Source organism: Cryptomeria japonica, chromosome 8 (assembly GCF_030272615.1).
Source record: "Cryptomeria japonica chromosome 8, Sugi_1.0, whole genome shotgun sequence".
NCBI classification, from domain to species: domain Eukaryota; kingdom Viridiplantae; phylum Streptophyta; class Pinopsida; order Cupressales; family Cupressaceae; genus Cryptomeria; species Cryptomeria japonica.
In genome coordinates this window covers 324,826,178-324,849,813 of record NC_081412.1, presented here as the reverse complement: position 1 = coordinate 324,849,813, position 23,636 = coordinate 324,826,178, and the positions used below count along the sequence as shown (strand labels likewise).

General features: G+C 35.8%; 1 protein-coding gene across 2 annotated transcripts in view; it reads left to right on the top strand.

Annotated features, from left to right (window-relative positions):
• The window catches only part of LOC131061507 (uncharacterized), a 126,192-nt gene that overhangs the window by 37,480 nt on the left and 65,076 nt on the right, over positions 1-23,636 (top strand). Inside the window, exons 2-8 of one of the 2 annotated variants that reach the window (XR_009110544.2) lie at positions 3,474-3,587; positions 3,722-3,790; positions 4,035-4,054; positions 4,161-4,213; positions 4,366-4,396; positions 4,494-4,575; positions 19,057-19,442. Coding sequence is in view for 1 of the 2 variants with exons in the window: in XM_057995225.2 (XP_057851208.1) it covers positions 3,474-3,587; positions 3,722-3,790; positions 4,035-4,054; positions 4,161-4,213; positions 4,366-4,396; positions 4,494-4,575 (369 nt within the window). In the remaining variant the exon portion in view is untranslated. The remainder of the gene's footprint in view (positions 1-3,473; positions 3,588-3,721; positions 3,791-4,034; positions 4,055-4,160; positions 4,214-4,365; positions 4,397-4,493; positions 4,576-19,056; positions 19,443-23,636) is intronic. The other variant, XM_057995225.2, reaches the window with a different exon arrangement.

The window sequence follows — 23,636 nt, the reverse complement described above, 5'->3', positions numbered from 1 at the left end:
CTAGTGACCCATATGATGCTATTGCTGATTATTAGTTGTGTTATTTTATTGTTGAACGGTTGAGCCAGTGAACAATGAATTCGATATCTATCATAACATTCAAAGTTTGTAATTTTGTTATAGACTTATAGTTATATCAATATGAATCATATATGATAGTTCCAAGTTTTGTTTAGCATATGGATGATATGTGGGATTCTAAATTTAATTTTTGTTTCTACTTATTAGAGTGTATATATGTATATATTTATGATTTTTACATTTTTTTGTACGGACGTACCCATACGTACCCAGCCCCCCCAAAAAATGCCGTACCAGTGTACCGTACCCACGTACCCGTACCCGTACCCGTACCCGTACCGGCAACTTAGCTTAAAACTCTTAAGTATTAATCTATCTATGACTGTAAAGGCAAACAGATCTGACATGTGCCAGATCTGGTCTGCCACTTTATATGAAATTTAATATGATTATATTGCAAGACTGTCCTACATATCGCAGTCTATATTAATATTATTATTACTATTAAATTCTGCATATATTAAGCATATGTATCAAGCACCACCGTGCAGTCCACCAAGAACAAGGATATCACTGCCTGTAATTAATAACAGTTCTAATATGATCTGATCAATGTTTTTCAGATAATATCTGTTTTCCTTCCACCTTCTCCATTCCCATTTCTTTTTACATATATATTTTCTGAATGTCATATTCCTTTGAATAGATACCACCAAGGGGGCACATCCTTTCTTTACGAAGGTAATCTTTACTATCAAATCTGTCTTTTATTAATTAACATTAGCAATAATCGCACCTCCCTGAAATGATATTGTTTTACTAATCTCACACCTCTTGGATAATCATGTGTTTTATTATTATTTTATCGGGACAGTTGCAGCACTTGGTAATGATCGCACCTTCTATATGGTCTTGACCAAGTTGAATTTCTTGTCTTAACGGAGACTGCCATAGTTTATTTTCTAACAAATCATATCATTTTTTTATTGTCTCTTAATATTAATTAATGTCTTCTTTAAGTGTTCGCTGGCCCCTATGGAATTAGTATAGCAAACAATTCATAATGAATATGCACCTCTTAATATTTTTTAATCGCTGTCCTTCCTCACTTATGTAGAGCTGCGACCCTTATATAGAGGATCGTGAGAATTAGATTGTTTGAGTTAAATTTAATATATAAAAATTATGTTAATGATATAGGATATTAAGATGTAATATTATAAGATAAAAATATACTATAAGGTTCATCACATTAATAATAAATATTAATGAATATTAATTAGAAACAATATTATTCAAATAATTTTTTTATTGATAATTATCATATTGATTTAAGTTATATGATGGCCAAGGAGGGGACATGACAGGTTCAACCATATGACTAGACACATACTACAAGTTAGGGTGGGGGATAGATGGGAGGCATGATAGGATTGGAGAAGTCTGAAACTCAGATAGGAAGAAGAGAAGAGTGGAATCGGAATAAAATGCATACTTAGGAAGAGAAAACACATAACAAATGGAAGTAGGGAAGACATAAGTAGAGATCTATTATATACAAACTTACATTGATTGGAAACAGGACATGACATTGCCCTGTATTCTCCAAGTTTAACATTGTAACTTTATTAAATCTGCTTTATGTGGTGAGTTAAGTTTCCTCTCTATGTACAACCTTTGAGTACATAAAACGGCACTTAATATAAAAATTTATTAGCCCAAAGAGATACTAATGGTCATTTTGTTTTTGTTTAGAAGTTTTTATATTGTGTCACATGGAAGGTGCCATCTGGTAAGCCTTGAGGGAGTCCCACGGAAAGCTTTTGGGAACCGTAAAGGAACATTTGGACTCTTGATTAATCTTTGAGAAGCATCTAATGAAATCATGGTGAAGGTTGCCACCACCAGATCTATTACAAATATTTGTCCTATTACTGAAAACCTAATTGGTTTAATTACAAATTTGTACAAGATTAATTTTGTATAATGATTTGTTAATGCGGTTGCTTCATGAGACATACTGGTAGCTCTTGCAATTGACAAATTGTTGGGTGATATGGCATGTCTGCTCACACAAGTACATGTAAGCATTGCACTTTGACAAGTTTTGCACGCTTGATGTATATTTTATGCATCATTGTTATGTGTTAATAAGCAAGGAATCTACCGTGGATTGCTTACATATGACCCCTTGCTTGTTACTGGTTTTCTATATATATACAAATGCCTGGGTTACATAAGAAATTATGGTTTTCTTATGCAAGTGGAAGTGCACTTAACAAACTCTTTATGCATTGAGCTCAATGGTAAAGAGACACGTCTCTCACTATCAAGTACTTGCCACTTTTAATATGAACCTCTCACTTTGGGAATGAGGACCAAATTTATGTATTAACTTTCCAATCTAACTGCAAGGGTTGCATCTGCACTTTTAGAAACTTTTTGTACTTACTAATTGCTTTCTTATTAAAAATGTTTTTTTGTTAAAAGGCTAAGATCCTTGTCAATTTTCTGAACTTTCTGTGATACAGTTGCTGGATTATGGGAAAGGTACCAGCTTTTTTGTTCTTTGCCAAAATATTCAAATTTACCATTGCATCACCCCAAAACCATACTAAAGTCACTTGAGGCATATTTACTAAGTTATTTGAAACCTCTCCTCCTTTCTCAATATGGGTTTACCTGTAATTGTACGAAACCTAGTGATGTCCATTGAGGTGCTGCTTGAGTTTACATCCATCTGATACTAGAAGATGTAAAAGTTGCTAACTATGGTTGCACCAGAAATTTTGGTAATTAGTTAGACGCAGGAAGTGTAAATGACCCACACAAGTTTAAGTTCTTTGTCCACTCTGTAGAGCCTTTTACAAAATGTCTGTTGCATTTGAAGGCATACACAATGTGCTACTTGAGATTTTCTATAGGCTATAACCAGTAGAAAACAATAGTTAGTTCCTCCATGATGTGTCAAGAAGAAATTTATTTTGAGGGATGAAGTTTGAGTGTACTCAATGCATTCTTTCACTATTTTAATATTGTGAGATCACAAACATGTGTGTCAATAGTGGTTACTCAAATAGAGAGGTTTGTATTACTGAACATCGATGCTTCTCATCTTTAAGACAATTGCAGTGCCTATGGTGCGTACTGGTATGGTGTAACAATTAGAGATGTAGGCTATGATTTGGTATTGTTGTGTGGTCAGCTCATATGATCCTGAATTCCATTCTTTTGGTGTCTTACAATGGCCAATGGAAAGTAGGGAGTGTGTTAGTAAATGGATTTTTCTTTAGGTTCTACTGATACATAAGGCTTTGACAATTACTATGTTTGTTTCAGAAGAAAAGGCCCATAGTTTTTGTATAGTTATTTCAAGCATTTCTACATTTGGTGGTTTCTAGTCAATCCTGTTAAAATTCTCTGATATTCAAATGAAATCTCTGTTTGTTCAGTTATGTCAGAAGACATGGTGAAAGATGGATATGAGGAAATTATCAACACTGATATCTCAGCAGTTGCTATACACATGATGCAAAAAAAGTATGAGAAAGTTCCTCAACTCAAATGTATCCTTCTGTTATAAGTTCATTCATGTTATGTTATGTTACGTCTTTCATTAGGACTAATTATTTGTAGTGGGATAATTTATTATTTGGCTTCATTGAAATATAGCATTTGGATGTCCCTCACATTATCTTAGATGTTCAAATTGATGTACGTGATATGAGCTGCTTTTCTAATGAGTACTTCAATTCTGTAATAGACAAAGGTAAGCTTTGTACTCTGTGCAAGACATTCACCTTCTATATTTTCAGATAAAAAATTATTTAGCACATTCAATCTTGTGTTTGGCAGAAGGAAAGGATCTCCATTTTTAGGCAATTTTCTTCTCTACATTAAAAAACGATAGGAATTTCAATTAAGAATCAGTTTTAATGAGTTAAACTCAACTGATATCTGTGGGCCTTTCCCATCTTTTGCCCAATCGTGTGGGTGGTTTGGCGCTTTTATAGGCACCCTGGATTCTCTTATGGTGAGTCAAAGTTGCTGCATCTTGGTTAAAAAATTCAAGTGTGTTTGTCTGTTCATTCTAAATTTTGCTGTCTACCAAACATGCACATGTGCATTATTTGTCACAGTGTGGAGCCAACGCACCAATCAGTGCTGCTAGGATGCTGGAAGAAGTGAGCAGGTATATGACGCGAATGTACATGTTTTTAGGAAAGCAAGCCTGAATTTCTTTGGTATTACTTTTAACATTTTAATGATAAATCTAGTCAACAATTTTAATTAAAAAGTGGCTGAGTGCTAACTATTCTGAGTATCTATGTTTCTCTTTGGCAGAGTACTTAAGCCTGGAGGGGTTTATATGCTGGTATGATTTAGTTTTGTGAAAGTTTTACTTGTACATTTTGATTTCAACATGAAATCTTTTTACAAGCTTTGCTCGAGTGTTGTCCAATTTTCTACAGATTACATATGGTGATCCTCGTGTGAGAATGCCTCACTTGAATGTGCCATGCTACAATTGGACTATAACACTATATGTTATACGTAAGTTTCTCTTTTTAAGTATGATTTTACTACTAGCTCTAGATTGTGTCTGTGGTAGGTGACAATGGAAGCTGAGATGATGTTGCTAGGCATTGCGTTGTTTGTTAGAAAATATTAATCATGGAGTCTGCAAGATTACAAAATTTCTGCATTCAATTAAATCCATTGAGTGTTATGTCGTTAGTTAGTCAGTTATTTTTACACTTTTTCTTTTGCAAAAGTCACCCTTTAATGGAACTTTATGCACTGTGTATTTTATATTTATTTGCTGCATGTCATGTTGCTTAGTAATATGGTTTTGTATCGGTTTCACATTCTTTAGCTGCTCCAATGTAGAGCAAACCTTTTTATTTCCTTTGAGTTGATTGCAAGTAGGGCATTGTGAGAGAGAACTAAATCTCCTGTATTATTATTTTTAGATTGTCAGTTCAATGCATATTGAAGTATATGGTCAGATTTGCACAGAATTAGAGAGAAAATTAAATATTGATGACTAAGAATCAGTAAGCGATTTGTAGCGGAAGATGGAGCTACCAGCATGGAGGTTAATCTTGAAGGGATCTGATATTGTTAGGGACCATGTGTGAAATTTGATGCTTCCTTTATTTCTAAATTTAGTCGGTGTTAGTTTTCTTAGAACATACAATGCTTTTATATGCTTCTCTGGCTGTGCTTTCAATAGCAATCTGTTAGTGATCAGATTCACATGCTTGAGAAATGAGTACTTAATCTAGTGTCTGATTCCATTGAGTAAGAAATACCTACCTATCCATTTTTTGGTTTATTTTATTTTCTCACTCTAAATCTAAATTTTTCAATTCTATTGTGCTTTCTAATTGCATGCCTTAAGCTTTATTCAAGCATGCTTGGCTCCTTGCCCTTTCTCTTCAGCCTTTATTTCTTAAAGTACCCAAGGGTCTTGGATATATATGTTACTTTTGATGTTAAAGATTAAAATCTGACTGAGAGCTGAAGGCTAGAGAAGGACAATGTGACCTCACCCCTTGGCACCTTGCTCAAAGTGAAGTCAAGATAGCAAATAAGGCTTGAAGGAGACTGCCTTTTGGTGGCCCCCTTTGGAGTGAGTAGTTGGAACATGGCATGCCACCTGTCTTTCCCACAAGGATTAAGGCAATCAGTAGGTGGTTATTATAAATTGGTGCATTATTACAACAAACTAATTAATATGAATGTGTTATAACAGCAGCCTGACAGACAACATACATATAGCACAATCTTGTGTTCTTTAACAGTTATGTGTCAGTAATAGTGCAAGCACAGATTCGCAACTCCTGATAACAGGAATAACTGGATTGCAATGAAAGTAAAGAACATCTATGTATCTCAATAGATAGGTTGATCTCATTATTTGAAATATTCTCATGAATAGGATCCAAAGGTTAGCACAAAAGGTTAAACATTTCTAAAATAACACAAATTAAAAGTGAATGTCCACCAGTGCAATGAACTAAGTTACTTGGTGCCAGTCTATATGCAAAATACACCTAAGTACACTTATGCTGCATAACTACCTCACTTCCAAAAGAAATATTCAGTCACATGATTGGATAAGCTTGATCCTATGAAGAGGGGCAATGCTGCTTCTGCTTTGTGTCACTAACATAAAATGCATTTAATGCTGATCTCAATTCTTTAACTGACCATGCAGGGGTTCTTTAGTCCGTGGAGGACTATTCGGTCATTTCTGTTGTCTCCTCATGTTTCCTTTCTAACATCTGCCACCCCTGCCAACCTCCTATGCTTTCTTGTGAAGTATTTGCTACTCATCTTTCCTCATTTACCTATCTATGTGGCATCTGGATCATATTTGCAGTTGTAGGTACAGTGGATGAAAATTTCATATTTAGCATATTTCCTTCTTTCAATCACAGTTTACCTTTACCTGCCAAAAGAAAAGATTTCCGCAGCTTTTCCCCAAGCTTTAAGTATGTAGTCAACTGTACATAAGCGTCATGGGAATTTGAGCTCCTCTTGACCTGACATTCCGCTGCTCTAGAGTATTTATCCATGTCCTGTTTTTCGGCCAACTATTGTGTGATATGTTGACTTAACTGCTCTAACTCTTTCAACAATTTTTTATTCTCTCTATTGAGCCTCTTTTTCTTTTCTTCTTTTTTTGAACTCCTTTATGCCACATTAAATCCACATATTTATGAAACAGCATCTTCTCTGTGTACAAAAGCATGTAATTTGTTATAAGAAAATATTGTATTTTCATCGTTACAATGGATTCAGGTTATTATCCATATATCCTGGATAAACTTCAACACAGTACTAGGTGGTGTCAATAATGATAGGTTTTGGAAAATTCATTAAAATTCTCTTTTGACCATTTGTTGTTGTGAGCCATGAATGCAACATATTTTTAGAACTTCCATTCTTTTGAATCCACCAATATTTGAAACTTTATAGCCAAATTAGCTACCATATCAACATTTTTTTAATGGCACATTCTTATCAAATTCACTAACTGGTACTTGGGAAGATTTCAAATCATAGCTCATTACACCAATTCAGACTTAATATGTGTTATTACTTCAAAGTCAAGTATATTTAATTCAAATTCAGACTTAATATGTGTTATTACTTCAAACTCAAGTATATTTAAGTCAAATTCATCCTCCTCTTCTTCAGGATCATCAATTTGGTTAACTTCATTTTTTTGAGAGGGTCCTTCTACCTATATATCATCTTCTATTTTTATTAATTGTTCACAATAGTTTCGTAGTTGCTTTCCCTCAAGTGCTTGCTTTGGCTTGTGGGTTGGTTTTGGCTTTTTCAACATACCATTCAAAGAGTGTTACGTGACTTATTTATAGAGGTTGAAAGGGATATTCTAATGCTTAGTGCTGGAACCACATGGATCAAGGTGGTGGTGGCATCATTAACATTTTATTTACAACCTCTGGTCCCTGCCATTCACCTTTATTTTTTCCAGGAGTATGTTGTATTTGACTCTTCAGCATTCACCGCTCTCAGGATTCTGTTTCAAATAGGCATTAGCTTGCCTTGTTATTATAGTTTTATAGAAATCCCTTAAAGCTTCTGGTTCATCTAGCAAGTCTCTGGATGTATACATAGATAGCCTTCTACTATTCTTGGTTTCATGTGTGAAAATTGACAATAGCAATTGTGCATACAGAGAACAAGTAAGCTGACTGTTCTGTTCCATGCAATGCTTCGTCAAGTGCCCACATACTTGATCCATTTGTATAGTTTCCCTTGCACTGTGCCCTGTATATGTTGTAATAATCTCTCTCTGTCAGGAGCAGTGTTTCCTGGGACCTAATGCCTGTCTTGGATGTCTGGAATGTGGGACATCCCACTTCTCTCACCTCCCCCCTCACTTTTTTTTGACAAATTGGGTTGCTCCCTTATTTCTAACAACCATTTGGAATGCTCTGGTGGCCCTGTGACATTCAGGGGACATCATGACATCCATTGACCATTCTAGGGATGTCAGGGTGTTCCTCACATCTTCTGTTTAGAAACAACAAAAGAAAAAAATAAACAGTCCTTCTCAAGTCTAAATTTGAACGGGCATTGTCAAGGAGTGATAGTTAGATTTCAGTTTAGGTGATTTCTGAAATGTATAATATTATTCATGAAACAAATGCTTGTGTTATGGCCATTGAACTCTTTTACAGGAAATTTTTGATGTTTAAGATGATTGTTTTCTCCATTAAGTTTTGAACCTTCGAATTTTTGGATGACAAATGCAAAAAAATAATTGTCTGTTCTCATTATAGGGATTTTGTTAAAACCAAATGTATGAACATTTTACCATCTTCACTGAATTGGGAACCAATGTCATTATATATCCCTTCTATAGAGACACTTGCAGTGAACTGTACATGTAAAATTAAGATGAATTTGTGGACATGGCAGTGCTTGGAGATGAACATTTTGATAGGTTGAGTAAATTTATCTTGTGACAAGGACAATGAGTGGTTGAATGTATTAGAAAGAAACTTGAAACATAATACATTACTGAATAAATGGAGAATATGTTTTTTGACTTCTTAACTTTTTTATAATGACAAGTTCCCATTGGTAACCTAGTTTTTAGAAGCTTTCTGCTTAGCGCATTGAAAAAATGGTTTTCAGCACTAAGGATTTACCCAATCTCAATCCACTAGAAATTCGTTTTCAAAATGTAGGGGTCTAATAGTTATCAAAAGTTTTGATTTTTAGAATTTATTGCATTAGAAAAATGGAACTACATATAAAAACTTAGAGAATAGGAGTCTCTCTTGTGGATGTGATCAAAGACATGGAGTTCGTTTTGTCACCTTTCATTGAAGTTCTCATTTGAAATTGATTTCGTGTACTATTTTAAGTGATGACCATTAACAAGCAAAGCTGTCCTACAATAAACTTTCATGTTGCAGTTTTACAATACCATTAGTATAGTTTGTCTTGATCTCAGATGACCCTAACCTTTGTGTATGGAATTTGGCTTTAAAAGCTTCGAACCAAGAGTCATATAGAGGTGTCCAATTACCTTGTTGGAATGATTGATTAGAAATGAAGTAATCATACCTTATGACACTCCATTGTTGAATAATTGTTTAAACAAAGTCTGCCAATGCCTCTCATCTAGGGAATGAAGCTGTACCATCCTCACCTTTTGGGCATCAGTGAGGTTCATACTCATTTTTGAAGTTATACATAAAGTTTGAATTTCAAATTCTATAAGTAAACCACTTTCTTATCATAGAGAAGTTCATATGGTGTAAGATGTAATGTCCCCTTCCTAGCATTCATAGCATGATGTTGTCGTTAGCCTATTTCCCATGGTCCCGTGGCTATCCAAGACATTTAAGGGACTTAGAGGCCATTTGGCCTAGACAGTTTCAGTTGCAGGCCATTTTGAGGGGTTTTGAGGCAGTTTTGGGCACACTTACTATTTATGGTAAGTCATTTTGGACATGGCTGGACATCCAGTGGCAGTGATATATCGATGGTAATTGTTTAAAATCGACAAGAAGATTTATTTATCATCGATATGATTTATTAAAGTTTTTTTATAAAGTTAAAATTAAATTATTTAACTTTATTAATGCAGTCTATATATGTGGGAAATATTTAAATAAAAGAGTTCCCCTTTATTCTATAATACATTGGAGACATAAAAAAGTGTTTGGGGACTTGAGGGAAAATCATGTTACATGCTGGGAAAATATGAAGCTTATGAAATTGTTCGGAGAATTCGTAGTTTTTGGCTTGGAGGATGAAAACCCTTCTCGTTAACATTCTCTTTGCTGTTGAGAGATGTAGTCAGGAGAATTTATGGGATTGCTTGAGCACTAAGGTAAATAATGTAATACAGTTAGTACTTCATTTCATGAGATCTCAGAGCTGGAGGAGTTCGATTTGAGGTGTTGAAGATGCTGTTTGAACTAGTAATGACTGATATCCATTTCTATATGCTGGCCGGGAGTGCTAAGGGTCTAAAAAGTATAAACTGATATTTGCTGGCTGTATAAGTCTGAAACAGTACCGTACAGAAGTCTAGAAGCTGCCAAAAGTGCCGTACAGGTTACAGCTGTTGTATTCATGCCATACATATCTGGAGCTGCCATCAAAGGTGCTGTAACAGGGTTAGAGAGCTGCCACAGGACCGTACAGGTCTGAGGATTATTAGGGACAGCTCCTATCAGTCAAGTGACTGTACAGCAGTGCCAAACAAGCATTCATCTAGCCACACATGGAAATAATCTGAAGCATCACATCTGAAGCATGAATGAGGGCACTAATCCATTGTGCATCACTTCTGGAAAAGATACCAGGTCTGCAATGTTTGTAACCAGTTTGTTATGTTAAACAGATTAATAAAATCTGAAAGTGTGTATTGTTATCAGAGTCTGCTTCTATCATCTTGCATAAGTACCATCTCTATATTATTGTGTTAGCATTTGTTATGTGTTGTTTCCTATTTGAATTACTTAGTAACAACAACATACACCACATCAAACCCATTTTCATCAGTGTTCTGAGAACCTATCAAAAACCTAAGCATTCAGATTGCAAGTAAACTGTTTGACAAAATTCTTGTGAGCCAAAATTAAAAAAAAATTGATCAGATCAAGGGGGTATCTTACATAAGACAAGTGGTGGTCTTCCATAATGTTCAATAAGCCTATATATATTTAGTGAGTTAGTTGGTCCAATTCTTACAATGGAGTGCATCAATCTGTCTTAGAATGTTCTTAAGTCCTTTGTTTGTGATTTCAATTTGTCCACAAACTTGTGAGTATAAAGAGGAAGATTTCTTATGTCGAATTTCATACTTGTGGACCAAAACAACAATGACATTGTAGGTAAACTGGGTGGCCCTTAATTTGTGACTATCTTCTAAGGTAAACCAAAGCATGAAATCTTTTGTGTGCAAGAATCTGACCACCTTTTTAGAGTCTGGTTGAAGAGTTGACTAATAATATCACGTGGTGAGAATATTGGTTATTGTATTCTGAGCTGCAAAGTGTCCTCCACATGGTTTTAGTTATGGCATGTGTGAAGTATGTGAAAGGCATTGTCTTTGACTACACAATGATGCATCACATTGTTGGTGCTAGCATGGAAGTGAAGTCCACTTATCTTAGAATGTTGACCATTTAGCCCAATAAGTTTTTCATGATCTCTAGAAAAGAAATACAGGGAATTTGCATGCCACCCAAATAATTGGCAATGCTAGCAAGCTGTAGACTCCTATTGGAGATAGAAGAAACATGCTCATTAGGAAAAGAATCATCAAATGGTATTAGTCAAGAATTGTCGGATGACTTGGATAAGAAGTCTTCCTTTTGTCCTTATACAATACCCACGGTTGTGTTAGAAACATTTGAGTGACTAATGATGAAGGTATTAGCTGTTAGAAACATTTGAGTGACTAATGATGAAGGTATTAGCTGTTAGAAACATTTGAGTGACTAATGATGAAGGTATTAGCAAATAGTTAACCATAATATCCAATATTGAATTTACCCAAAAACTCATCACAAGGTTCCATTAGAAACATCCATCCCAAGTGGTATTTTAGAGAATTCACTCAACTAAAGCAATATGGAACAGTCGAAGACTATGCTACTGAATTCCAAAACCTAGCTGTGATGGTACCGGAAATCTCTCAGAGAAGACTCACATATTTATTTGTAGAAGGTCTAAAGGAATCATTCAAGAGCATAGTGAGTGCCCTAGACCCACCAAATTTATAATAAGCAATCCTATAAGCTCCTCGGTTTGACTCCACCAAAAGAAGAGAAAAGGATCCCTCTAGAAAGGAGATATCAAAGGACAAACATCTCTATGGAAATGACAGGCGTGAGGGAATATTTCTTCCTCAAGACACTTGAGAAGAACTTTGAAATAAAATTTAAAAATGTATGCTTCAAGTGTAAAGACCCATTGGGGCATGGGCATGTTTGTAACAAAGAACACCAAGAGGAAAAGTTGTGCTACAAGTGTAAAGACTCCTGGGAGGAGGGGCATACTTGCAACTGAAGTGATCGTAAGATTAAGAACTTGTGCTACAAGTGCAAAGAGAGTTGGGAGCTGGGACATAAATGTGGGAGAAAAAGTCAAGCCCATCATGTTGAAGTTATATCCAATAAAGGAGCGAGTAGGGAGGAAGGCAAAAGCCCCTGCAAGAAAACAAGATACGATGACGAAAATCTTGAAATCCCTCAACCAAAAGAGGACAAGATAGTAAACAAATGGAGTTTTGTGGAAGAGCAAATCCAGTGGTCATAAACCCATACATCCCCAAGATCTACAGTATCTAACTAGTTCCATGATAGTAATGTATTGAGCGAACTGCCATGATAGTAATATAAGGAAGTACAGGAAGGGAGAACAGTGATGAGGTCCTCCTCTAGGTACGCCACCTCATGGTAGTTGACTGATGGTCCCATTAGGCCAAGGCGGTGTAGATAGAGTCCACTGCTCTGGGACTTAGAGGGGAAGGATATTCAGGACACCCTATTGTATCTTTCCAAACTCTATCATAGTTGATTATTGAGGGAATTCCAACCACAAGAGAAGGATAAGGATGGAAGTGATGAAGGAGAATGGTGATAGGATACCTCACTAGGTAGACCACCTCATGGTAGTTGAATCAATAGTCCCATGAGGCCAAGGGGGCTCTGGTTTTCACTCTGCTCTTGGGCCTAGGGTAGAGGGTCTCTTGGACACCTTATCATTCCTCGTACTCCCACTTTCTTATGGTTGAGTTCCTATAAGGAGTTAGACAAAACTATGGCTAAGTTAATGTTCCTAACCTTAAGTATAAAGAATTTATGCTTAATTATCTTTCTTAGAAGATTTATATTATAAATTATATACATTTCAATGGTTTCCTAACCAATGCAGGATTGCAAGAAAAGTTTGACTCTATGGTTGAACCAAATCTTCTCATTTGTCATTATGAGGCCAGCCATGACATCTATTTCGGTTGGAGGAAGGATCATCAGATTTATGAAATCAGAGTGTCTGAGCATCAACGTGTTGTTTCATTTCCAAGTCTAACAACTGTTGGAGATGAATTAACTTATGATGATTTTTAGAAGGCTAATCCTATGATATTAAGGTGGGAGTTTTTCCAAGGACCATCTTCTAAGGAATTCATGCAACATCGGACTACTTATCTTATTGGTGGTCATCAAAAGATCACTGTTATAGGTTCTCAACCTTACTACGTTTTGAGTAGATGGTACTACAAACTTGGGGATGAGGGACTTACCTTGGTAGGCAAATATCATGGAAGTAAATTGTTTCATAGTATGATAGGGATTGATACACTTTTTGAGTTCAATGGTGACAACATGAAGCAGAATACACTTATTTGGGACCCTGGTTTTGACATGAAGGTCTAAGATTGCTTGTGGGCAAGCAATTTCAAGGAGGGGAGATTGTGATGTCTCCATCCAAATTCTCATACAAAAACAAGGCTTTGTTAGGTATTGTGTTGCTAATTTGAGAAAGCTCCTTGTATTATCTTTATAGATGATACAATGCACGAATAAGGTACTACAAGAGAGGGATGAACAATGATAAGTCTAATAATGCAGCGATTAGTGAAGAAGGAAGGGTACTGTTGGGTCTCAAATCAACAGATTGGATAGGTTCTAAGGAAATGCCAACTCCTATGCTCAAACCTTCCAATTGACTTGGCCAACCTATAGAGTGAACCTATTTGATTGCTAACTCTCTCACTTTAGGCTCTGTAGGACCTAGGCGGGTATACCTACTCACTAGTTGTTTTCAATGACTAATGCTTTTTATAGCAAATTAAGTATCTTGATCTGATTTCCTCCTATCTCAGAATGGCATAAATTCCCAGGATGGAGATATAGCAGACGAGTTCAAGATTGTTGTTGTAGAAGTTATTCAATCTTTGTGCTTGAAATTTATGTATATACACTATTGCTAGTCTATTCTATATTTCCTACTCAGCTACTCCTATTACTTTTAAAGTGAAATGTGAACTGATGAGTTGTATTCTATAGATGACTAGTGCCTTTCTTTGTTGTTTGGGCCACAGAGTCTTTATATTTCTTTAGGACTTATTGTGTAAACTTATGAGACAGTTTTTAAACCCACCCCCTCTCGATGAGTCTGTCAGTTACTGTTTCTTATGAGCTCTACTTCAGTGTCTATATTGGAGACTGCTTGAATGAATTTAACCTTAACTTTTAAGAGACCATCCAAGGAAGAAATACAGGGAACAATTACAATTCGCGAGTAAATCTTTTTGATCCAAATCTACAATATGAAACTCAGAATTTCACTGGAAGAACACAAATAACCTTATCTCCTTTTAGATAATACCATAAGCAAATGCTTGCAGAAAATGCAATAATCTACAACATAAACACAAAGGAAAACAACTGATTATATTATATATATTTCCATAATATTACAATGGTAAGCCCGAGGCTATAATCTACTCCTAATAATCGTTTCCCACATTACCAAAGTTCCCTTCTTTATATGAGAGTATACATTATCACCAAGCATTGTGGCTTTTCAACATATAACCGTTAACTAACATTTTTTGTTAACAAACTGGAAGATAAACAAATTGAGTACCCCCATGTGCTCGATGTACTTGTCATCTTTATTCATTACAATATCTCTGTTTAGCATCCTCGTGTCGTCTTTGATCAGTTAATAATGGCAGTATTAACAATGGTTACTTGGGAACACGTTCGAATTTAATGGCGATGTGACCTTTCCTGGGATTTGTTTTTGATTTTCGCGGCAATCATTTCGATGAGAATATATCTTTCGATCCCTCATTTTTTATTCCATCGATCTCTTGTCTCTATCGATGATACTTTTGTTTTGAATATTACTTCGAGTATGTATTTTCTCCCTTTATCGAAATGCTGCATTCGGTCATTATAGCCGTCTCCCCATCGATATATTTCTGATGTCCGTCAGGTTTCATGTCGAAGAGACCTAGGGCTTCGGTGACTTCCTTTATCCTTCCATCGAAACTCCCTTTCTATTGACAATACTACACCCCATCGATAAACGGGTCCGTCGTTTCATCGAACTCTTCTTTACTTTTGATGACTTGCTTCCGCTAGCATCTTTTCATCGATGAGCTCATTAGTAATTTTTCATCGATAAAGTTGTATTGGCAAAATCATGCATATCGGTAACACACCCTTTAGCTTCCTCGAAACTCATATCTTCATCGATATCTTTTATCGACGTAACTTCCTTTTGTCTGATCGATATCATTCTTTCGATGAGAGCGTTTCTTTCGGTGAGTCTTTTTCATCTTACATCGATGGTATTGTTTCTTCGAAAGCCTTTTCCCATCGGTGAGGACCACCTCGGCTTTCTTCGATACTTTTTGTCAGTGAAATCATCGCTTTTAGTGAGTCTTTTCTAGAGTTCACCGGCACTCCCTTTTCTTCGATATCCCTTTTTATATCGATGAGACATCGCTGGGTCTCATCGATATTATTTGGATTTTGGATATTTCGATAGAATGCTATCAGATTTGTTTGATAACTTATGGGTTATTATGATATCAATAAAAATAATGGTTTTTTCAAAAAATGGAGGGCTCTTGTAATTCAATCTTACGAATCAAGATATTTTACTTAATTCAAATTTGATGCTCAACAGGTACAATACACAGTAATATAAATTAAAGATAGCGATTTCATCACAATGTAGTGTGCAGCGATAAGGTAACCACAAGGGTTTAGACAGCAATTCACATAATGGATAAGGCAGCAAGGGGAGCGACTCATTATGGTATAAAGACAACTAATTAAGTGAAATCAATTAGGAAAGGAGAATGAGTAAGACGAGAAAAGACCAAAGGCAGAGCTTAAGAGAAAACAGCGCTTATCATAATCAAAGGATGTGATTCATTAAGAGGCTTACTTGTTATGAAAAGGTACGATTAAGTGATGACAAGTAAAATCATTTAGAAGGATGTGATCATTGAGAGTAAACCTTTCTGTTGAAGGGACATGCCTTTTAATATTAGACTTGTTCCAATACATATATAAAGGAGGACATATGGAACTCAGAATGAGGGAATCCTTTTCTTAGTTATTTCTTTATTCATATCTGGATCGTTCTTCAAGAGCAGTGCCTTGTTGGCATAGAGACTGTGGCTTACATCTAAAGATTGTAATCAGACATAGCCCATACTTTGCATACTTCTAAGGCTGTATCTGAAACAGCAAACTACAACTTCGCTATAAGCGATTAAGAGGAGACATAAAGCATAACTAGATCGCCATATCGGGAACAGCTTAAGCGTCTGAGAGAGAAGACTTACAGCATATTGATGCTGCCTCATCAGAAACAGCTTTAAGCCTTTGAGAAGTCACTTTCAGCACAATCAACATTGTCATATCAGGGATAGCTAAGATGCAGATCAGAGCCTATCAAGAGATCAACATTTCTCTATTGCAGACTTGATTGTCAAAGAGGTTGCATCACTATTGAGTAACATATATTGATTAAGATTACAAGTAATATATCATATAATATGTAAGATTGCCATAATATAAGTGGTATCAATTGGATAATCATTACTAAGTGGTATCAAGTATTATCATTCCAAGTGTTTGGATTTTGATTGGAAAGAAGTCTCTAATAATTGATTTACAAGTCAATTGTTCCCTTAATTCCCAAAGTAATAACATAAGGGGACATTACACAATCTTGTATAGAAGGTTGAGTGAATATCTGCTGGTCAAAGAGGTTTTATTAGTGCAGCTCAAAGAAGATGTCTTATCAATGCTTTTGGCAGTTTGGCTTTGTTGATTTTGAGGGTCAAGCAAGTGGCAGAAGTTAAGACTTTACATGGACTGTAAAGCAGCAATGAAAAGCAAGGTACAGGCAATCGAATATGGCAATTTAGTGAGCTCTTTGACAAGCCTAAAGGGCTGCCACCACACAGGCCTATTCAGCATGAAATTGAATTTCTATTTGATTGTCCCTTTCCCCATGCATATCTCTACTGTTAACAGTATTTTGGATGTGTTGTGACGTTTTCACACATTTTCCCATCACAAATGGGGACGCCCTAGTTTTCACTTTTTAGATTAGGGTTTTGGTTTTGGTCTCCGGTCTCTAAGTCTTAGAAATGAGTCAAGTTTTATGAAATTTGGAGAAGTGTCAGAGTCAAAAAGTGAAGGAATGGTTAAAGGAATGTTATAATGCTATGGATTGCCTCAGATTGGTTGAAGGAGTAAAATCGCAATTTCTTGGGGTCAATTTTGACAACTTGCTTTTTTAGGAAATTTGCTTTTTGCTTTTTTCTAAATTTAGAATTTTTTGTTTTTGGCATTTTGGGGCCAATCCGGGAACCTGCTTTTTTGGCCTGCTTTTTTATCAAAAAATAGAAAGTTTCTTTTTTCTTTTTTCGAGGTTTTGGATGGTTTCAAGTTCAAAAGATGTGTCAAGTCAAGAGAATTCATCCAGAACAAACCAAGTATGAAATAAATTTCGAATCCAGAGGATAATTTTTAAAAAGTAGATTTAAGATCACAAGAAATTGACTAAGTTTGGAACTTGGTTCGAAAAAAAATCCCTGAAGTCCTTGGAAAAATTCCTTGTTTCCATAGAAGAATTCCAAGTTTCCATGGAAAACTTACTTGAGCAAAAGTAATGTCTGCCAAAGGCAAGTGGAAAACTTCCCAATCCTATCATGAAGTATGCTCTAGGAGTGGGTTTGAAAATGGTCAAGTATTGAGAAAAGGTTGAAAATTTTGGTTAAGTATAAAAAATTCCTAATCCAACCTCAAGTCCGCCCTACCTCATGGTGAATCTTCCTTGCACACTTGCAAAGTCCACTCATGCCATGGTCAAAAGTTCCTTGGTTAGCATCAAAGTCTGTCTAGGCAAAAATTTCAAAAATTAAAAAAAAAAAGCTGAGTACAAGGAGAAATTCGCCCAACTCATGAAAGGAAAGAGTTTGAACTTGGCTAAATTGAAAAGGAAATAAAGCAAAAAGGTTACTAGAAGAGAAGCTTCTAAGGAAAAAAGTTGCCAATAAAACCAAAAAAACAATAAAACAGGGAAAGTTCAATTTGGAAGCCTAATTGTGACTAAATACATTGCCATTAAAATAAAATAAAAAACAAAAAAACAGTGCAAGGAAATATTCAAATTCTCTGTAAGTATAGGCCTTGGCAACTTGACTATTCACACTTTTCTCTCATCCTTGTGAAGTTAGAACTTTCCAAGGCATCTTTCCAAGATTTTTTAGGCAATTTAGGGGTGTAATTGCAGGTTTCAAGAAGTTCGAAGGAGAATTCAAGGCATCCAAAGGTTGATCATCAGCATTCTCTCAGATTCTTCTCCATTCCTTGCAGGTCTGAAGCAATTCAAGGGCAAAAGTCTGAGATTTTGGCCTCCAAATTCCCTTCTTTCTTTCTAAACTCTGGTTGTCATACCAATGCATGTCTTCTCCATATCAAATTTTCGAATTCCATCCATGGAGTAGGGCTGCTTTTGTGTCCCAGAGGCAGAAAACCTTGAAATCAGACTTTGTTTCATAATTTTTAGGTCTTTCTAAGTGATTTTAAGTTCTAGAATTCTTCATGATGTCTGATCAGACTAAGTTTCAAATTTTCTGAGTCTGATTTTGGATTTCCAGAATGTGTATAAGGTCTGATTTTGATTTCCAGAGCCTCTTTTGATCTGATTTTCACCTCTAGAAGCTTAAATCAGACTAAATTTCAAGATTTTCATAATTTTCTGAGTCTGATTTGAAGTTTTCAGATCTAATTGGCAATGCTAAGTTCAAAATTAGACATTAGTTCACAAATTCTCAGTCAACTTAACTCTGATTTTTGTTTCTCAGACCATACTCAGTCTGATTTTTAAAGTTTAATTAGAAAATCAGAGTTATTCTTTCAAAATATGTCAAGATAACATTAAGCTTATTTTGTTTAACTTAGAAATTTTCCATGTTCTTAGGTACTTGATGTCAACTCAAGGAAGAGACTTCCAGGAAAGTGTCGATGAAACAAGGAACCAGTTGAAAAGATGATGGAAGAACAACATTCACGCTTCAAGCTAGAATCGAAGGACGATGTGACAAATAAGGACTCACACTTCATTAAGACATTCAAGAAGATTAAGGTATCCAAGGATGAAAGATTCTACATCGACCATCCAAGTCCATGGCAGGAAATTTTAGAAGAGTTAATCATTTCAGAGCATGCTTCATCACATGATGCAATTGGAACAATGTTGGGTATCAAGAGATATTGGCTGTGGAGAATCAAATCCGCAAGGCAAGCTGAGGTGGCATCCCAGTCATCAATCAGTCAATCCAAGGGTTCCAAGTTAGACATGTTCAGGTGCAATGAACTAGACTCAACAAGTGGCTTCTATTTTTCTCATTGGTTATTCAAAGTGTTGTAATTTTCTCATTGGCCAAAAAGAATTGTTTTGCAAATAACCCTAATTAGGGTTTTATTTGTTAATCTTGGCCGTTGATCTTGGATCAATCTGGGCCGTTGCTTTGTAATGGGGTGCCTATATAAACCCTCCTCTCATTTGTAAAGAGAGATTTTCGAAAAATTGTTGTAGTGATACTTTTTTAAGTGCTAAAACATATTCATTGTTCAATTGATGGTGAATTTTGTCTACTTTTGCAAGTTAGCATGGTTTCTTGGCTCTCCTTAGAATAGATTTCATTTCCAAGTTGATAGATTGAATGGAGGATTTGATGAAATTGCTCAATGTGGAACAATGTGTTCATACTTTTGATAATTGGATGATTTTCAATTATTGTGCAAAGCTAGTTTGAACCAGTACTCAGAAATTTAACTTCTATTACTCTATTTATTGTTCAAAATGTTGGTGAGTGAAATGAATTCCTTAGAAGATTGTACCGTTCTTGTGAAGTTGTTGAATTTGGTGAAGCAAGAATTGGTTTTACTTCCACTTTTGCAATTTTTGTCTCTCGAATTCATAGGATTAGATTAGATTTATCTTTCTAAACCCTCTTCCTTTTGCCTTTTTTTTCAAGTCTTAGTAGGACTTATTGAAAAATCATTTCAAAAAGGAAGAAAGTTACAAGCATCAGCAATTAACAGAATCCTTTGATTGATTCACTCCTCGAACAATTGTGTAAGTCCTCCTTGAGATTACTAGCATAAATCAACGAACCAATTGAGACTATTCGCATTGAATCTGGAACCGTGGAATCATCTTTGTGATCACACAGTCCATTTGTTTAGCACATAGAAGATTTTGATTAAGAGAGAATAGGATATCTCTGGGTATTTTATTCTGAGTTCCGCGTGCATAAAAAACACACCAACATGATGCTATTGAAGTGAAGGAGTAGCTGAAAGATCTATTAGAGAGTGGAGTGATCAGACCTAGCATGTCTCTGTGTGGTTCTCTTATACTAGTGGTCCAAAAAATGGAAATGGGCTTTATGTGGTGCATGTGCATTTTCTATAGAGTGCTAAACAATATTACGACAAAGAACTAGTATCCACCACTCACATAGATGATTTAATGGAGTGACACCTCAAAATCTGGTTGAGAATTAACTTTTAATTTTTTCCAGTTAACAATTATTCACTTGAATTAACACCTGATTCCATTCTGTTCCCCAGGTTTAGGTTTGTCATTATAGTCAATAATTTCATGTTCTCCAATGAGAACAATTGTTCTTCCCCCCACTGACCACCCCTCCTTCCCTATTGGTACATAATCTCATTTGCTTAATCCTAGAATGAACTTATCATTACCATATAGTGTACGATTCACTGCCAAGATCCTCTTTCACTTTAAGCCACCTTTCTAAGTATATGCCAAGCATAAGACTATGAGTGTACATTGCTAACTCATACAATTCAATTCCAAATCCTATAAGGAAAACTAAGTAGGAATAATAGGAGTCATTAACTCATTTACCAAAATCTAATACAATTTTGTTTCACAATCATTAGGAGTAGACACATAATAATGTTACCACCTTAGCTGATCTTACAGATATTCTTCATATATTACAATTCCTTAACAGATACAGTAACAATGCATCAACAATGTTACAACAATAATGAAGAAGAACTTAGAGTTGAGATCTCATCTTTAAAACAGTAAAAAGTAAGCATGAAGTCCAGATTCCAAAAGTGCAGTTTCCACCAAGAGTTCCTTGAAGATGAATTCCAGCCTTCAACAACTTTTAGTATAATCACTTTCTTTGGTAGATGATGGTACGACGGAAGCCCATCCATAGGATCACCACCCATTTCCTTATCGAGGAGTAGTAAGGGTCCAATTGCCACAAGGAAACAGGATTAGATGAAAGAAATGCGACACTTATCCTGCAGCTTGAGTATGGGTTCAAATGCTAGGAGAAGGCCATCCTTACCTAGTTTCTAGTCAAACTCAATGTTGACCCTATGTAAGGTAAATGGTGGTTTTGATAATTAAAACATTAGGTTGAGTGATAATCAAGTCCTAATACAGAAGATCGAGTTACAAACATAAATTGATTCAAGATAAGCGATATTGGACTGCACAGAAAAGTGACTATTTGACACTAGTCACCAACCATAAACTTAACAAGTTGCATCAGGAAGATCCAGTCACAACCAAAATTTACTATAGTATAGGTATTGATTAAAGTTTCGATTCCCAACTAGTTCCAAAAACCCATTGAAAGCTCATACAAGAGTCACGGATTGAGGAATCCGTCATAGACAACAACTTGAGATTAACACCCCTTCTTGGAATCAATGTCGCATAATATCATTTAACCAGTCACACAGTCATACACAGGTTACAAAACTGTTTAAGGTTTCCCAAAACCATTTGTAACATGTTATACATAATATGTAATGTCCCCTTTCTAAGGCAGGTGTGTTCTAGCAGTGTTAGCCTATCGATAGGGGTTCTCATAGGCTAATGCAATGGATAGGGGACCTATTCGGAGGGGTTAAGAGACTTTGGGGAGGTCTATGAGGCATTTCTAGAGCTCAGAGCTAGTTTCTTATTTTTTTGGATGGGATCCTATTTTTTAGGGAGTGACTGACAGTTGACTGGTTGACCACTTGGGGACCGGTTAAGTGTTGTAGGCAGTCTTATGGGCATTTTCAGATTTTTTAGGAGAATCCCTATTTTTTAGGAGGGAACTGGTAGTTGGTTTGCTTCACCCAGACAACACCCCAATACTAGTGGCAATGTTAGATTTCGGTTGCAGGTGAACAGGCGATAATTTTAGAGTTAAAATAAATCATTTATGTTGTGGCTTTATTATTTAATTAAATAAAATAAAGTGACTATTTAATTTAAAAAGTCACTTTATAGTTTTTCAATAAAGTGTACCTTGGAGTGTGTGCCTAGTAGAAAGAAGTTGTTTTAAAAAGGGGGCCCTCAAGTCATGATAATTCGACCCTTGAAAAAGTTCGAACTTCGTAAGGGGAGCATATTTTAATAAATATCAAAGTTATGACTTTAATAAAAATAAAATTACAATCCTAAATGGATTGATTAGGGTTTTGGATAATAAAAGAACACTTTGGGCAGTCATTTGGCATTCAAGAGGTCACTTTTTACATCAGCAAATTGGGTTTTGAGCTCTAGAGCAGGGGTGTCAGCAGTGATCAAACTTCTGTGAACAAAAATCTCTCTGAGGATTGAGTACCTACAGGTGTGCAACTATCACCCAAGGGGGTATTCTCACAGGTTCTCATCAACAGGGGCATAGGAAAGGTTCATTTACAGGCTGTTTGTGAAGAAAAATCAGAGATCAGTAGTGTTGGATAGCAAGTTTCGGAAGGATAATTGCAGATCTAGGCCAATCAGCACCATATGCATTTCTTGAGTTACTACAGCTCACCTCAACCTATTTGAGTTTATGCAGCCAAACCCTAGTTGGGCATGTGTCTTTTAGATCCTATTGGAACTGATCAGACCAAATATCAAAACTGATAATGCAGACCAGACCCCGAGACAGCATTCTAGGTGAAATAACAACTTCATCAGACATATTGGCTGTTCTAGATCTGTATCAGACTTATGTATACTGTTATAGGGTATGTAACCAGCAACTTTGCTCAATAAAAGTCCCTCAAATTTGTTATTTGTACTTTTCAATATCAGCAATTTATCTTTATTCGCATTCATTTTACCTTGCAAAAAACCAAGCATAACATCAAAAAACAAAAAAATCAGAAAACCCTTGAAAAAAGGAAAAAAATCAGAATAAAAAACACAAAGCAAAACAATTTCAAAAGAATCCGAAAATTCCACCAATAGATTGGGGTGGAACATTACAATGGTATTAGAGTACAGATCTTCCTCTTCCTACCATCCTGTGATTTGGAACCGTTTTGATGAGTGACAAAGAATTTCATACTTATACCAAAGAGTATCATGTACAGTGGCAGCCATCACAGGTTCCAGAGGGTGAGATAGTCTCTGACATTATTGGGATTCATAGGAAAGTCTCTAATGATAGTGAGAGTAGTACAGGTACCATGGTTGAGAAGGATAAGGGGAGGGCTAGGTGAATCAGCTCTAACACCAGG